The sequence below is a fragment of the Numenius arquata genome, chromosome 1, assembly GCF_964106895.1.
Source record: "Numenius arquata chromosome 1, bNumArq3.hap1.1, whole genome shotgun sequence".
In the NCBI taxonomy this organism is placed as follows: domain Eukaryota; kingdom Metazoa; phylum Chordata; class Aves; order Charadriiformes; family Scolopacidae; genus Numenius; species Numenius arquata.
This window is the reverse complement of record NC_133576.1, coordinates 135969-154045: the sequence shown is the minus strand read 5'-3', so window position 1 is coordinate 154045 and position 18077 is coordinate 135969. Positions and strand designations below refer to the sequence as shown.

At 48.0% G+C, this 18077-nt stretch overlaps 1 protein-coding gene across 1 annotated transcript; it reads right to left on the bottom strand.

Annotated features, from left to right (window-relative positions):
• Positions 1–6876: 6876 nt before the first annotated feature.
• Positions 6877–17582, bottom strand: ITFG2 (integrin alpha FG-GAP repeat containing 2). The gene is made up of 12 exons (XM_074146007.1): positions 17487–17582; positions 15760–15855; positions 15274–15315; positions 14408–14585; positions 13932–14068; positions 13385–13533; positions 12154–12248; positions 10367–10420; positions 8621–8712; positions 7966–8083; positions 7204–7377; positions 6877–7042 (listed from the first exon to the last, which is right to left on the bottom strand). Exons 1-12 carry the CDS (start codon positions 17580–17582, stop codon positions 6891–6893), a joined length of 1383 nt encoding a protein of 460 aa, XP_074002108.1. The 3' UTR covers positions 6877–6890.
• Between the last annotated feature and the right edge of the window lie 495 nt (positions 17583–18077).

Sequence of the window (18077 nt, the reverse complement as noted above, 5' to 3'; positions counted from 1 at the left end):
TTACCCTATGGCCCTAACCCTAACCTGTACCCTACCCCATAATCCTAATCCTACCTTTTACTCTAACCCTAACATTCCAGAGTACCTGAACGGTTTTTGACAGCGCGCAGCAGGGGCCCTACTTCTCTCCAGAGTGGCCCAAAGCTTAGCCGATCTTTGTGAGGCCTGCAAGGGGCCCTGCTTCCTTCCAGAGCACCTCAGGGCTTTTGATGTGCTTTGCTGATGCCCAAACAGCTCTCTGCTGTCTTCCAGAGCGTCTGACAGCTTTTGCCAGGCTTTGCTGATGCCCGCAAAGTGGCTGCCAAGGGAAGGTGAGGGCCACTAACAGCTTTCAGTCCTGGCCACTTCTGGGTGGGAGTCCTAGGTGGTGGCTGTGCATTTTGGAGCTGGGCTCTGGTGAGCATGAGGGTGTAGGTGAGTAGAAGTCTTCCCAAACTCAGACTGAAGCCAACAGGAATCTTTCCAATGATTTAAAGGGTGCTGGATGGGATCCTACATAAAATTGGCATGACTTTGAGTTGACAATTCTGACTAGTGCCTGTCACATAACAGCCCTGCAGATACTTGCACACTAGCTGCTGTTAGAATTCACCAGGTGCTTCATACACATTAGTCTCAGGATAACTCTGCTTTTGCTCACCCTCAGAACACCCCCCAGTCCTTCTGAAGCCTTTCTGTGATTCACATGCCTCGTTCCTCAAATCACCAAGAGCTCAGGTTCCTCTGCAAATTAATGTGCTACAGTAGGTGAAAATCACCAGCCCTATCTGTTCCTCTCTTCTCTGCATAATGAGCCTTTCTTTGCATGGTCCTTACTTCCCCCAAGCAAATAATTCATTCTTCCGCACTGGTAAGTGACAAATTTGCTTCTTCCAAAGGAAATTCTTGCCTTCTTAGATGACTCTTTTAACACTTTCCTGTACCCTACCTGCTAGTACTCTCTCACACTGTGCCACCATCTTACAAGCCTTTCTTCTATGTTCCTAACAATTATATTAATTGTATATATACTAGCATGTATAAACGTAGACTGTGCCGCTTATCAGTCACAGAGAGGATGTTTCCAAGCAAGCACTAAATTACCATGTGAGAGCTTTTCTCTTCAAGCTGTGAAATCAGCTCCAGAGCAGAAAACATGCTTCACTTTCCTCTTGTCCGTATCAGTTGAACGTGCAAGCCCACACAGTAAAGTTCTCTTCCACCCAGACATCGAGGAAGCTGTTGCCACCAGTTATCCTGGAACCTCCCCATCAAGCTTTGTTGCAGACAGAGCTTACAGAAAAAAAAGAAAAAATAAAATTATAGAATCATAGAATCATTCAGGTTGGAAAAGACCCTCGGGGTCAGAGTCTAACCATCAACCCTACTCTACAAAGTTGTCCCCTACACCATGTCCCCCAACACCACAGAATCACATGGGGTTGGAAGGGACCTCCAGAGATCATGTAGTCCAACCCCCCTGCCAAAGCAGGTCCACCCAGAGCAGGTTGCACAGGAACATGTCCAGGCGGGTTTTGAATGTTTCCAGAGAAGGAGACTCCACCACCTCCCTGGGCAGCCTGTTCCAGGACTCTGCCACCCTCACAGGAAAGAAGTTCCTCCTCATGTTTAGGTGAAACTTCCTATGTTCAACTTTGTGCCTGTTTCCTCTTGTCCTGTCACTGGGTGCCACTGATAAAAGACTGGCCCCATCCTCTTGACACCCTCCCTTTAAGTATTTATAGGTGTTGATCAGATCCCCCCTCAGTCTTCTCTTCTCCAGACTAAAAAGACCCAAGTCCCTCAGCCTTTCCTTGTAAGGGAGATGCTCCATGCCCCTCATCATCTTTGTAGCCCTCTGCTGTACCCTCTCCAGCAGTTCCCTGTCCTTCTTGAACTGGGGAGCCCAGAACCGGACACAGTGCTCCAGATGGGGACTCACCAGGGCAGAGTAGAGGGGGAGGATGACCTCTCTTGACCTGCTGGTCACACTCTTCCTGATGCATCCCAGGATGCCACTGGCCTTCTTGGCCACAAGGGCACATTGTCGGCTCTTTGTCATCCTATTGTCCACCAGGACTCCCAGGTCTTTCTCCTCAGAGCTGCCCTCCAGCAGGTCAGCCCCCAACCTGTCCTGGTGCAGGGGGTTATTTCTCCCCAGGTGCAGCACCCTACACTTGCCTTCACATCTAAACGACTCTTAAACACATTCAGGGATGGTGACTCAACCACCTCCCTGGGCAGCCTATTCCAGTGTCTGACCACTCTTTCTGTGAAGAATTGTTTTCTAATGTCCACTCTAAATCTACCCTGTTGCAGCTTGAAGCCATTCCCTCTTGTTCTGTCATTAATTACCTGTGTGAAGAGACCAGCACCAACCTCTCTACAATGTCCTTTCAAGTAGTTGTAGAGAGTGATGAGGTCTCCCCTCAGCCTCCTCTTCCTCATACTAAACAGTCCCAGCTCCTTCAATCGCTCTTCATAAGATTTATTCTCCAGGCCCTTCACCAGCTTCGTTGCCCTCCTCTGCACTCACTCCAGCACCTCGATATCTCTCTTGTATTGAGTTGCCCAAAACTATGGGCATTATATGACTAAATGAAAACTGCAGGTCATAACACCATGGCTGACACCTCACTTCAACTCATTCCCAAAATCACAGTCTAATCCGACAGTGTCAGTACCTGGTTTCCTCATCATCATACAAAACTCCTTGGGGGTTTCCATCTCCTAAAGTTCCTTGACATTAAATGACATGTTGTTACTGACCTTAACACATGTATTCTGAATTTTTGCCCAAACTGGTGTTTTCTTCAAAGACCAGCATTATTATGTCATTACACGGGAATCCCAGCTTCCATTGTGAAAGACAGAAATCTTAGCTTTAAACGATGTGATTATAAAACAGGACTTACAACAACCCATACAAACCATCTACAAACATGGTAATTTTTAAGTCTTCCTATGTTAAGGAGCCCAGTAAGTAATTTTTAACTAGGCTGGCAAGGCTGAAGACTGCCTCAATTGTAGTTTCTTTTGGAAAAGCCTATTATATAAATACACTTCCCTACCCCAATTCCAGTCTTTTAGGGGACAAGAGGAAAGAAGGAGCTATCTAAAGGTCCTTTCCACCAGAAATCAAAAAATGCTAAAGCATTCATATGGAAAGTAGGAATTTAGTACAAACTGTGACCTCAGAGCCTGACATAGGCACATCCTCTGCGTCCAACACTGACTTCCACATAATGAGGGCCATCCCTTCAATACAGACAATGGAATGTTGTTATTTTATGGACAATCTCTCTGAACTACCTTGGTGGTCAGCTCCTACCAGGGCTACTTTCCAGTAGAGTGAATACAGCAGTTGTGAAATAGTCTGCAGGGAAGTGTCTGTCACAGTAAGTCTTTGGAACAGAGAAGCACAGTTGTGAGATACATAGAGCTGAACCTGTCTGCGCATGGGGAGATGGATTTCTGAGACCCCATCCAAGGCCTAGGTGCAAGAGGTAAACCTACCCCAAGAACTAGCACTTTGCCAAAGCCACAAGCAGGACGATTTCCAGGAGCTTGGGGTCACTTGGTTTTGCACAGAACAGGAGCTACAGTCATTCATATTCCCAGGGGCCTGCCTCTTCTTTCACTACTAGCAGGTGAGTTATGGAACTGAAGACCACTGAGCCATCTACACATGTTTGCAGACAGTCCTCCTTTCAAGAGACTCCACTGGCAAATGACTGGAAATGCCTGTCTGACTGCATTCAGCAAAGAGATGATAAAAATGAGAGCAGGGACAGCCAGCAGGTTCATTATATCTCAAGAAAATAAAGCCCCTTCCCTTTATTTTCTTGCTAGCAAATTGAATGTTACAGCCAAAGCCATGAATCCTTTATCTGCAAACGCCCCCAGATTCTGAGAATGCTGCTGGGACTCCTCACTTGCTGTGTGCTGGCACTGGGACATACAAATGCGTCTTGCAATTCCTGCCCTGTCGAAAAGCTTCCTGGCAGCAGTGGGTATGCCAATCTACTACTGAGTAGGATGCAGCAAACAACATTTTCTGCTGTGTGGGAAGGAACAACTTCACATTCCAACTCTGTGGCTTGTGTTGGCTGGCAAGGACAGACAGGCAGTGAGTTACAATGAAACTACAACGTAACTCCACCAGTCCACAGACAGAGCCTTAATGGCTCCTTCTCTATTTAGATGCATACTTCACAGAGAATTATTGCCAGTGGAAGTAGCCTGAAGCATTGACTTCAGGAAGTACTGACTGTAGCCAGTCTATTAATTGTCACTTAGGAGTTAGGGCATCAAAAAAGAAGGAAACTCATCTTTTGGCCAAGGAACAGTACATAAGTTCCAATGAATTAGTCTGCAGAGTTTTAATCTTCCTTTGTGCACAAGGGGCACAGGAGCAAAATGTATCTGCAAGTTATTATGTGCTGTAAGCAATATAAACTGACCAGAGAAACCCTCAAACATTAGTATTTTTCTCCTGAAATGGTTTTAAGAGCGGAAGAGTTTTGGGCAATGGATGATCTGTAGCACTTGTATATTGTCACCTCTGCTTTCCACAATGCAGCACACCTGCGCTTGCACAGCACACAGCAATGTTATCCTCAGGCCAGCAAGAGAAGAGGGCTAGGTTGTACAGGTTGCCCTGTCAACATTTACATTGGTTTTGCCCCATTTTCTTTTAAAGACAGTTCTTAGGAAAACGTCATCTCTCCTGCATTAACCCTTTCCTGTTTCTTATCAACAATTAATAGTCCAATAGTGGATCAATTTGACCTGTACAGCAAAATTTGTTTTGCATAAAACAGTTTCAGTCATACAACCATCTGTATCCCCCTTAGCGCTTGTGTTGCTAATAAAGGTTTGTATTCGGCATGGACAGACAGCATTGAGTTGTTCTGTTACGAGTGTAGACGACCCTTTTAGGACCTAAGAAGGAATTACAATATAGCAGCACTGCAACAGCCTACAAGACCAAGCTACCAGATTAGCTCAGCCTGGCCCAACTGATGAGAGGGTCACACTGACCAATTTGTCAGAAGCAGCTGTGATTGCCCACTGAGATGGGTAGCTGTACATCTCAGCATCATGAGAGCTGACAATTTCTTGAGGTTACAGTCCAGAGCTGACAAGCTTCAAGACAACTCCTTGCTTTAGCTCGTGGTCCCTACACTGTCAGCTCTCCACAGCTGACAAAACTCAAGCCCTGCTGCTCTGAACACCACTGTTACTAAATCACTAATATGATTTGAGAGCTCCTGCCTGAAGGGTCCAAATGTACAAGTACTCAATATGTCAGAGGAACACTTAAGAACACTTCTAAGTGAGGTCATTAAAATGGAGAAACTTCCACTGTAGTTAGAGTGGTCTGAGAAGCAAGCTAGCTGGTACAAAACAGGTCATACCATTTCACTGCTCCATGTGTCAGCTTTCAGAGCTATCAAACAGAGGACAGAAGCTGTCCTCTATAAAGCTTATATAAATCAATGGATGGAAATTGCAAAGCAAAGCTTGGGCTCATTATATAAAAATCCTGCCCTTCTACCACAACTTCAACAACAGTCCTTTTGATCCAAGGGCAAAAGGCCTCCTTTCTTCTACACAAAGTTCCTTCTCCCAGTTAGGGCTGCCCTTGGGTGTTTTGCAGAGTGTACAACAGCAGGTCTTCAACAGCCTGCAGGATCTTTAAGTGTTACCATTTGCTAAAGAGAGATCACTAAATTACATTTGCTCTGACTCAGGCTGCCATAAGGATGAAGGAACAGCCCCACCCATTATACACGTCCAGTAAAACTTCACACAACTGAGAAAAGATAATAGATGCAAAACAGCAGGTGAGCCTGCTGGTCCTATCCTAATAAGCTAAGTTAGGCAAGGGCAAGCTGAGACGGGGAAAAGCAGAACATCAGCAGCATGTGGAAGCGTTCCTGCATGGGCCTTTGCGTATGAGCAGCCTGGGGGAGCAAGGACCTTTCCCAGACTCTGGATATCAGCAAGTGGAACATCACACCTCCAGTCCACCTCTTTCAGTTGTGCAGGACTGAAAATAGGAGGGGACTCTCCTTAACAAAAAGGAAGCATGGCATTTCCAGTGCTGATTATGGAATAGCCAAGCTCCCACAGCACCACAGATCCACAGTCAAGGCAGATTCCTCTTATTGCCCAGTTCACAGCTGCTTTCTTTGCTAAGTCACAGCCACCTCTGGGATCACCCTGCCCAAGAAGATGGAGACAAGCAATGTTCTCGAGTACAGCTGGGGTTTGCTTGCAGCTGTTACTTCTCAACACTTACTAGTACAAGTTGTAGCGGTTCTCACACGTCTCCAGCTCCTCAGAACATGAGGTGGTTTGTGAGAAACTGCTTGGTAGAAGAGCAGTAGCAGAGCAAAGGCAAACAAAAGTCTACCTTAAAAACACACCTAAATGGGAGAGAAGGCCCTTGTTTGCTCCTTAACTCAATTCCTCCACCTGCAGTTCCTGCACTGTGATCCTGCTAAGAACTCAGAAGTAATCACTAGAGCAGTTTTAAGAACAGGCCAAAACAGAGACTGAGCTCAGCTATTTTCTCCATCTATGTCCTCAATGCTCCTTCACAGTCACCCATAAAATGCTTTAGCTAGCAGAGAACATGGAAACTGGCAACGGAAGGCAAATGAGCAGGACTCTGGACTCTTGCTGCTCTGGTAGCTTCCTCAGCTAAAAGCAAATCAACCCACCACCTTCACTCAAGCCTACAGCCAAGCACATCTCTCCACAGAACCTTGCCTGTATACCCTTTGCTGTGTGGAACCTTTGACAGAGATGGGAAAAGAACAGCCTCATCTTCATTAGGTGCCCGATTCCAGTTGGAGAAGAGTTTGTGCTGATAGAAAAGATGTCAACCTTCATGTGTCTTGTTATAAGGGATCCTGTATGGCAGTGTAGTGGCCAGAGGAGTCTGTTCCAGCAGGGTCCTGACACTGAAAAGGGCTGCTCTGCTGCTGCTGTTTCTCAGGAAAATACAGTGTTTTGTGAATCAGATCTTTGACAGCAGAAACGTTGCTTCTTTCTACAGAAAAGAGATGAAGACAGTTGTTAGGGATTCTCAACAAGCAGTATGAAAGCCCCTCTTCCTGAAGAAGTACCTGGAATTCTAGTACCCAGCATTTCACCCACCAGCAGCCCTTCCTCTCTTTTTTCCTGTACATACTTCACCCTTTCTGCACTCACCCACACCCAGCTGCTGCAGAAGATTTCCAAACTCTGGGTCACAATCCAGGATTTTCAATAGGTTGGTGGACTCCATTCTCTCCAGCTGCACATCCCAGTAGATGTAGATCTTCTGATTGAAGCTGACATAAACCAGGCAGGGGCTGTTGCTTCCTCCTTTGCATGCATAGAGGCCTGCAGAAAGCAAAAGTGTGGAGATCTTACTACTTCCAAATGGACAGAGAAGCAAATACGTAACTTCTCATGAGTACAAAAGCTGTTAGCAGAAAGCAGCAAGCACCTGGGGCAAGGGGCACAGACATGGACTTGGGTATATGAAGTCCCTTTGAGACAATCCAAAAATGTGTCTCTAAACTATTGTTAATGCATGGAGCTTGGGGATTTCCAAGCTGCCTCTGGCAGGTCTGAGAGAGGGGACCGAGCAAAGCCAAGGCTTGGGCTCGTTCTGTGGGGCTCCTTATCTCCACTTGAGAACAACTTAAGTGTCTACAAATTAAAAAAGCAGTGGAGAAGACAAGAGACAACTGTAGCACTCCTCTCGAAAAACCCCAAACCATCACAGAAAAACCTCAGCATCACCTCCTCTCACCCCTACTTTCCCAGATGCCACCAGAGGAAAGACTGGCTGGGCCTTCTGCACTATACACGCAGGGAAATTATTCCCTACTGCAGATGGACGAAGGATTCCAGGTCTCCCAGAGGGCAGTAGTAGTTTTGAGAGAGAAATGCTACAAGAGCTGGCTTTGCAGTCAGGCTCCCCACCTGCACAGAACGCACTGACATTCTCGTCTGCTTGAAATCTGGCAACAGTCCGATCATGGTCAATGATGTACGTCTGACCATCCCATGCACAGGCAATCACCTCCTCATGCCCATTGCCCTGCAGGAACCATAAGATCGTATATTAGCACGCACACCAACTATTCCCAGAGGCAGTCAGGAATCTTTCCTGCTTGTTCAGAGACAGAACACTAATGTCTGAACAAGATATCACTTTTGGATGCCTTGTCCAGACACTTTGCACTTGCCCAGTCTTTTTGCACTTGGAGACCATCTCTCTCTATTGTAATCCTTATATATCATAAGATGTTGTAGACAATTGGGGTACTAGCAGTGTGCAAAACCATTCAACTTTGCAATAAGATAAAAGAATAGCTGGGTGACAAAAAAAGTTCATAGCAGGAAGCTGGGCTCACTAGGTCAAACAGGCAGACACAGCTCTATCACTTGCAGGTGGACAGACTGACATGAGTGCAGAATGCACTGGCACAGTCCGAGCACTTTTTGTGTCATCCTGAGAAAATCCCAGCCTTCTTCAGCCGAGTCATACTCCCTCTGCCCTTCCTAAATTCATATACACAAAGCCATGTTGAGTTTTTTGTCTTCATCCCTCCCAGCCCTTTTCACAGACACTCACAGTAACATCCAGCTTTTCCAGAGCAAACAGCTGGTGATCAACCTGCACAGACCAGAGCAGTTTGTCTGCTCCCTCCATGAGTTTCAATGTCCCTGGAAAGAAAAAAAAACAGTAAAGTTTGCCTTGAAAATATTAAAAGGGAGCAAGATGTTTGCTAACACTGGGCCGCGCACATTCCTTCAACACTTAAGGTCTGCAGGCAGAGGGTTGGGCCCAGGGTACAGGCTGTGATTGATAATAACACAGTCTCAGTTCTGGGAAGGACAGCAGTCCATTATCTTGTCATCAGTAACTGGAAACGGAAAGGAAAAGTGGCAGCCCTGCTAATCAGATTGTGCTCTAAGACAAGAGGAAAACTGCCCAAAACAGAGTCTCAAAGTACAGTATATCAACAGATCTCACATGAGACAGTGAGTAAGCTAGAAGCCTCTCACCATGTCGCACAGATCGTATGATCTCAGGACAGCACGTTGACAGGTATCAGCTGAGAGGTGGCTGGCTAACAGCATGGGCACGGCCTCTTGGCTGCTAAAAACATACTGGACACTTACCTCAGATACCATTTTCCTATCGCCCAGAGATACTGTGATAGTACTGCCATGCAAGGGTGGCTGTGAGAGACTGGAACATGAATCTGTCCTCACAGTGCCCTCCAGCCTCGGTAAGGCTGAGTAGAATACAGAGAGGCAGGAAGCCTTGCCAGATGCAGAAGCTTTGTTCAGGTACAAAGAATAATCTGAAATTCCCTAGCACGACATCATTGGGCAGGTGGACCCTGGCCCAAACAGGCCAGGCAGCCTACCTGGGAAAAGAGATGCACAGCATCATGTCTCCACACTGTTGGGTTTTGGACAGAAACCCAGCATTCGGCTCATTAGATTCAGTCCTATTGCAACCTGTCCTATCAGTCAGGGGCACAGCAAAAGAACCTGGCTCCAGGCCTGTGTAAGACCAGCTCCTCTCTACTAATATTCAAGTTCCAGCATCCATTTCCTTTACTGCTCTTGAAAACAACCCAAGTCCCTTCAAGTACAAGGACACACTTCTGCTGTGTTTACAGACTCCTGTCTACATGAATGGGACTTGTTGAACTGGCATCTCAAACAGTTTGACTATTGAGTAAGCAGGCAACTTAGGAGTCAGTAGGTGAAAGCTCTAGTCTCTTTCTCCATCTCAAGCTTGCAGTGTGCCTTTGGACCAATGACTTAGCCTCTTCATTTTCCCAGTGGCTCGTTGCAGCACAGCTTTAATACTTCTACACCCATAGGCCATGGGACAATATAAGTAATTAGCGTTTGTAAAATGCTTTGAAATCCATAGGTGAATAGACTGTACTAAGGGAAAGAGAAAGGCACCTATTATTAACAGATAGAAAACACAACAGGTTTCCTGAAGAGACCAAGCCTGTGCAATATTAGACCCAATTCAGTAAGGAACAGAAAGACAAGCTCAGCTTTAATGTGTTTCATCATATCTTCAGAGACAGGCATGTTATCACACACCTGGTTTATGGAAAACTTGCTCACAGGGACAACTCTTACCTTGGCTCATGTCTTAGCTTTCATGCCTTCTTATGTCAGCAGGAGCCTGAGTCAAATCTCTTGCCTGACCCAGGAAGCACTTCTGAAGCCCAGCTCCCTGTTCTTTCAAACCCAAAAGCACCAAGCCCATGGTTCCCTTTTTTCAATCAGTGACAGGCCGTGGTCTCCCCACAGGCCTTTCTTCCAGGACTGTGGTAGGACTTACCATCCAGAGTACAGAGGGCAAAGAGACCTGAGCCACTATTCTCACTGGCGCAACCTGTAAGTGCAGAAAAGAATTACAGGAGTTGATGCCATTTTACGAGTATTGTCCCCTCCCTCTCCTGAAAAAAAAAAAAAAAAAGAAAAAAAGATCTAAACCAAGCTGATCCATCCTGCCTCCTTTTTTGCCCAGACTTGACACTTTGCTTATCAGGTATCTGCAGAGTCTTACAACCAATCGTACTTCATGCTGGCTTTTATTTGTAGGGCACTGGCATCTCAAAACCCAAGACCTTTGGTTTGCACTGATGTGCAGGCATATCTGGCCCTGCTGGCTGTTCCTAGGAGCCTGTCTGTACCACATATGCACTTGCAGGCTCATGGCAGTTCCGATTTTAGCGGACTGCATCACCAGAATGAACCTAATACTGCAAGCCTACCTCCACTGTCCATAGACAGCTCCAAGCTACAACACCCTGCGTGCTCCCAGGACACAGACCACACTACTTCCACAGACCAGCCTAAAGCAAACAGTCATCCAGACAGGCTCTGACCCAAAAGATTTGCTGTGTCCTTGTTATAAACTGGTGAGCATGGCACTATTCAGCTGTTTCATTACCGATGGTCCGGCATCAGTGGACTTTTCACAACCTTCTCTTCATCCTTTGTTCTGTGTGTGTTCATTTTTCACAGATGAAATAATAATGCACCTCTCATTAAATGCAAGGCTTTGTATCCAGTGAAATAATTGATTTCATGCTCTGTTGACCATATTGGTCATACCAGCATCCAAGATGCTGAAAACATGACAAGTTTAGGAACTGGGGAGGGAGGGGTACTCTGGAGAAAGGGAAGAGGAGGGATTTCAGTGGATTGCTCTTCTCCACCAGCTCTAATTACATTGGACAGCCTAAGTTGTTCTCAGACAGCACTGCAGGGGGTAATACTTGTACAGAGCAAACACAGCTGGATTCCAGCCAGCTACAGACAAGAGAAAGTGATCTGCATTGAAAATTTTCTGCCTTCTTGTACTATGCCCACATGTTCCAAGAGGGAGTAAAAGCTGCTTATTTTCCATAGGTACCAAAACATGGATCTGCAGGTGCACCAGAGACAGGTCAGAGCACAAAGCAGTTAGACAACGGAAGTAGTGGCAACGTGTGAGAAAAATCTGGACACAACAGCAGTGTGTCAGGGCTAAGAGGAGTCAGTAGCTGTGGAGAGTTTAGATACAACAGTTGAACAGAATACATTAGAAGATGACGGAGGACAGTGATAGAAATGAAATATGGAAGCAGCTCTGGAGGGGTTGGGACTGCATAGGTTAAGGAAGGGAAGGATATAGCCGCCAGGTATTGGGAGCCAAATGCTGAAAAGCACAAAAGCATAAAGATGAGGCTATGGAAAGGAAGATATGCACCTAATAAGGAATAAGAAGAGAGCATAAGCTGCAGCCATGCAAAAGCAAAGATCAACGACATGGAGCAAGGCATGACAGCCATTCAGGTTGACTAAATGCAGGCCAGTGGAGGCTGCAGAGAAACTGTTGTCCCAGGTGAACAGCAAGAGCTACCTAGGGAAGGACGAAGGCTATGAAAAGTTCAAATGCAAATTTCCAGCTGTCTTTTCTTTGGGAGCTGGCTAACAGAAGCCCAGTTCCCTCTGCTCTTGCAGCTGCCTCCCACTGTTATTTTTCAACCATGGGAAATCTGATTTTATGCTGGACTGATACATTGAGAAACCATTAGTAGCAACTGTTGGGCCAGAGACCTCCAGCTCCTAATCTCTTACCTCGGCCAATGCTACCAATTAGATGAGTAGAAACATTCTTGTTGTGAATCCGTCCAGATGTTTGGTGTAGAATAACATCTCGAATAGGGACCTCACTAGGGAAAAGAGAGACAGACATCAGGGAAAGGCTAGAGAACCACACCAGGGACTGTGCCAGAACAATCTCAAGAGCAGTGCACTGCAAAGCTCTACAAATCCAGAGACTGATAGAGTTTGTACATAGGTTTGCCCTTTAATGGTAAAGACCAAGGCAAAGAATGCATGCCACCCCAGATATGAAAGGAACTCACCAATGTTTAAAAACAAACAAACAAATAAATAACAAACAGAAACCAGAATGATTTGATGCACCAGAAAACTGGAAAGAACGTAAACAAAAAAAAGAAAGAAAAAAGTCTGTAAAAATGCATTCTAATAATGATTAAAATGGTCTTTTTTTCTTTTACTGTCACATAAGCCTGGCTGCTTTTCACTCAGCAAGTGCCTGCCTCGGGTTGAACAGGCTGGTCAGAGATCATGACAGAGTCTGCTTTCTGGCTAGCAAGGTACCATTCCGCTAAGGTCTCCAAGACATCAAGGACACTTGCCTAGCTCCCCTCCTGCTGCAGTTTTCTGTGTCTGCAGAACACCACAGAAGCACACGAATTCCCTACAAGGGTCCCTCCGGCACCAAGGACAATCACCTCACTGCTCATCCTGATTGCTCTGGTTGTGATTTACAGCGCTGGCTGCCAGGGGTCTCATTAGGAAAACCTCCAATTACCTGACCTGGAAGAAAGAAGTGAAATGAACCCAAACTGTCATCCTGGGCTTCAGAATAACTGGAGTTGGCCCAACCTTTCAGGTGCTACCCTTCCCACTGTTAGATAGGTCACCAGATTGCCTACGCTTTTTCTGGAAATCCAGGTCACTCATTTCCCTGCCTTAGCCCCCAGTACTGCCCCCACCTCAGTAAGCTGGTTTTGCCACTTTCCTTGCCCAACCCAAGAAGAACAGAGTGGAACACAATGAAAGCAGTATTCATCTTTGTGACAGAGGAATGAAGAGTGATCACAAAAGCTTGGATGCAGGTGGGCTTAAGTCATGAACTCCCAGCAGCACAGCAGGTCACAGAAGCAAGGACAAATGAAAACACCTCCCCCCTTGCCCGAAAGGTGGTGTGGTGGTGCCCCCTTGTGATGGCCTCTACAGCGGAATCTCCTGATTTCTCTCATTCAGAAATGCTCTTCACCTGCTTGGGGCAGAGTTGTCTCTTCCCTCTGTCTTGGCCTGCTGCTCAGAGTCCCAGGTGCACAGCAGAATGGCATAACCGCAGCCTGGCTGAGACACCATCAACTCCGGTGAGCCATCGGGGCCTGGGTTCACAGAGAGGCTGTCCACCTATACTGGCCGAGGAAAAACACAGAGTCAAACTGAGGACTTTAAACACCTCAGAAGGGTTCACTGTGCTCCTTGTACCTAAACTTAAACTACAGCAGATCTTCTCAGAGAGCTGAACAGGAACTGAACAAATTCAGCTAGAAGCAAAATGTCATGTTTCCCTACTAAAATCCACTTAACACACTAGTATTTTCCACTAATGCTCTCTGGTTGAGTGAGAGCAACTGGCTGTTTCTGCAGAACGACCACTGGCAAATCTCCTTTCAAGCCATCAACGTGACAATTCCTTTGTTAATAGGACTGAGATTTTGTGCTTCTTCCCTTGGGAGAGCCACCTTTTGAAGACTGTATGACAACTTCTTGTATGACAATTTGCTCTGAGCAAATTGTTTCCTTACCTGACCTTCTAGCAGCCATTTCTTTAGCAGGAGCAGCTGTCCAGAGACATGGTCTGAATTCTCCAAGTCCTCCCAGCGGAAGGCACGTACCACCCTGTCAGTGTAACCCACCACCAACTCGTACTTCCCATCTCCATCTGCAGGGAATAGAAGGAGACAGATAGGCCCTCTCAGGCTTTCACAGCCCCAATACTCCCAGCATTCAGAAAACCCACCCCCTGGTTTCCATCAGGTAGCATCCCTGAGGATCCCAAACCTGTAATGACAACTTGCACTTCAGGAAAATTCCTGAAGTTATTGCTTCTCTCCTCCATGACTTGGCTGTGGTTTGCTTACTAGAGCACCTGTTTCAGCAAGACAGTAATTTCCTTCTGTCAGTCCCATGTCCCATGGGAGTCCCTCCCTCTCTCCACCCCCTCCACCTCATACTCACGAACTCCCTCACCCTGCACTCCCACACCAGCTTCCCGGCTCACCAATGTCACTGATCAGCATGACTTTGGTGTTGGCAGGAATGTGCTGCTTGAACACTGGCTTCTGCTCTTCTGCTGCTGCCAACTCATGGTGGCCTGAAGCATCTGGGTGTTTTGAAGTTGGAGAAGTCAGGTCAAAAAGATGAAACCAGCCTTCTGCACTCACTGCCACCACAAGATTCTAAGAAGGAAGAGAAAAAAAATATTTGATTTTTCCCATTTTAGAAACTGCAGAAGCTGTCCCACAGCAGCATGAGGGAAGATATGAGGGTAGATCCATCAAGATCCCTACAGAGGGAAAAGGAGAAGGTTTTTGGCCAGCATACGAACTACTCAGGTACTACTGGAACTTTTGGACCAGTTTAACCCCCAGAAATAGCAATCCAGCAAAAAGAGTCATATTAAACCCAGTGGAATTTGCTTGGGAGTCTAGACTATTCTGTGGCTCAGTCTTGTTTAGATGACCTTAAATGCTACACAGCCAAGTGGCATAAGGGCCACGGCCCACAGCAGGTAACAGCACAGAGCAGGGAAAAAGCCACTGAGGAAAAGGAGCAACCCTCAAACCACCAAAGCCCTGTGGCACTCGCAGAGGGGGACATGCAAATCAGTGGTGCTTTCTGAAGACTGGATGGGTTTCCTTGCTCACAAAAACCTGCATATGGCTCACAGTCAGATACAGGTTATATGTAAACAGAAGAACGGTTTTAAAACAGTAGTGCTAAAACTCTATGAGCAAGGGCAGATCCTGGACAGAAAGCACCTGCTACCTGTCCTTCTCCACACTCACGATATGATATGACCCTAATCTCCTAAGCACCTCCCACATGCCCTACAGACACAGCTGGAAAGAGTTTGGCTGCTCTCACCTTTCCTTTATTGCATACATCTCCCACGCCAACACATGTGAGCTGCAAGAGAAAAGAAGGCCATACATGAGAGAAGGCAACTCAAAACAGCACTTTGGGATAAGCCTCTGCCCTACCCCCTCCTCTCTCATAAACCGTCTCTTGAAGTCTGACCAGCCTTTTCAAGGACAAAGACAGCAGAATCAGAAACACATCTGTCACACAACTGTCCAGAGCCCTGGGGAAAAATCCACACTGCACAGGAGCAGGGTGAAGGTGTAACAAAGACCCATTTCCTGTGTTTATTCAGTACTTTGCTTGTCACTTCTTGCCCATGGGACTAGCTGTGGGCAAAAGCATGATCCTGCATAACTACATAAAAGGCATCATAACCACTTCTGGCTGCCATTCCCCGCTGGCCTACATGTTCCTAGGAAGTCGTCAAGGCCAGATGGCTGCACATACACCTAAAGGCCTAACCATTTAATAACTTTGTCAAGAACTGACCATTCCTTGGCACGATCGCACAGCCCAGGGTTTGCTGTCATCATTCTTGTAAACACACAGTTTCCCATTGGTGTCTCCCACCACTAGCTCATTCAGCTGTAGAAGAGAATTGGGTTACTAAGAAGAAATTCACAATTACAGTAACAGTATTCCCATACAGCAATAATTACAGAATCCATATCTAAAAAGATTACTCTGTGGGAAGAAAGAGCAGAGCAAGACAAGAGTTAAAGAGACAGCCTCAAATCAATAGAGAAGGTCCGGGAAAAAATAAAAGCCCTAATTTTACTATCACAGATAAAAGAGCTGCAGAAGGGCTCTTTAGAGCAACATTCCATTATACACTCCTTCTCTAGCCATTGTTTCAGAGTTTTGTCACTGACTGTTTTAACGTCCTGCTTTGCTAATAATCGTCATCACCACCCCATCATCCATCCTTCAATCTAGATTGACTTGACTTCTTGAATCACCCGAGAAAGATGATGGCAATAAGGAAAATGTAATCATCCAGAAAGAGGCTGCAAGAACACTTACAATAGATTTACACAGGATGTTCAGTCTCACTGATAAAGGGGTAAGGGTCTTTCCGAACGATGATTATATCTTTAAAGAAGACTGCCAACAATCACCAACCACCCTGCCTGATAAGCCTACTCCTGCTAGTCCATCTTCTGCATCATGCCTCCGTGTATTTAAATTGTGAGCATTTCATAACTCCCTGCACATGTTATCCCACGTAACACAACTGCTCATGGGAGAATTTGATTTATTTTCCACTGCACTGCTAGCCATGACATTTTTCAGGATAGCAGGACAGGACTGTAATACAATCTGACTGTTGAGGAGAAGAAGGGACAGTTTACATATACCTTGTTAAGCTAACCTCTTCCTAGTTACAGACAAATCAGACCCAGAAACAATCATTTGTGGGGCTGACAGCAGCATTCTCGATGCACATCCATCCATCATAGAGACCAAGAGACATTCAACCTTGGCTCTACCTTGCTTGTGATCCACTGTGGCCAGCAAAGCATTTCCTCACACCTCTACACCCCTACCACTGTGAAAGGAGAGTGCCTGTCTTTGAGACCAAAAGCTAACCTTTCTACGAGCTGTATATCATCCAGGGCGCGTGCCAGGGGTGGGGACGGAAGCACTGACCAGCTGCAGCCCAGAAGCACCAAAATATTCAGTTTGCAAGGGACCTCTGGGGGCCACGTTATCCAAACTCTTCGTCTCTTGACACTGCTCAAGTGTCCATCAAGCTCCAAATCCCCCCCAAGGGTGGAAGCCCCACCACCTTCTCCAGGCACCTGCTCTGCTGCCACCCCGTCCTCCCGGTGCTTCTCCCCGCTCCATTTTAGCTCCCTTCCCTAAAATATGCGACTGCCGCCCCTCACCCTGGCGGCGCTCGTCTCCGACAGCGCCCGGGCGGCGGCTGCGGGCAGCCTCGGGGTGCCGCCCGGGCCGGCCAAGCCCAGCTCCCTCGCCGCGCCCGGGTCCCCCCCTTGCAGCCGGCCGCCCGAACCGGGGCCAGCACGCCGCCTGCGGCAGGGCCACCTCCCGCGGCCTGCTGCCCAGCGCCCGCCCGAGCCCCGCAGCAGAACTGGGCGCAGCGCTCGCCCCGGCGCTTGCCCCTGCAGCGCCGCCGATGCGTGAGGGCGGAGCGCGCCACACCCCGCCCGGTCCCGCAACGGTCACCACCACCCCCCCCCCCGCCTCCGGACCGCGTCATTGTCGGCGTCCCCCAGGCAGATGGCGTGCGGGAAGAGGCTGCCGCCGAAGTCGAGCGCCACGCACTGCACGTAGCTGACGGACCGCATCCCGCTGCCGTCGCCCGCAGAGGCGGAGCTCCTGCCGCCGGCTGCCGGGCCTGCCGCCGGGCTGAGGCGCAGGGCGGCAGCGGCCGTTCCGCAGGTAGGAGCGCGGGCAGGGCGCGCAGGCGCAGAGCGCAGGACGGGATCACGTGAGGGAGGGAGGGGCGGGCCCCGCGCTCCTGTCAGCCCCCTCAGCGCGGGTGTTCCCCCGTCCTGTCCCGGGTTTCCAGCCGCAGCCGTTCCGCGCGGAAGCGTCCCGGAGCCCGGCCCCGCCGCGGCTGTCGGGCAGCCTGGAAGGCCAAGGTGAGGGGAAGGGCCAGCCCAGCCTTACGCTCCGCGTTTGCCGTTGCGCTCAGGGCAGCCAGGCCGGCCGCCGTTCTGCCGCGGCGTGCCGTGCCGTGCCGTGCCTCCCGCCGGCCCCGTTACCCGGTCTCGGAGGGGCAGCACCGCAGTCCCGGCGCCCCGGCTGCCGCTTGCCAAAAGGGAACGGCTGGCACGAGG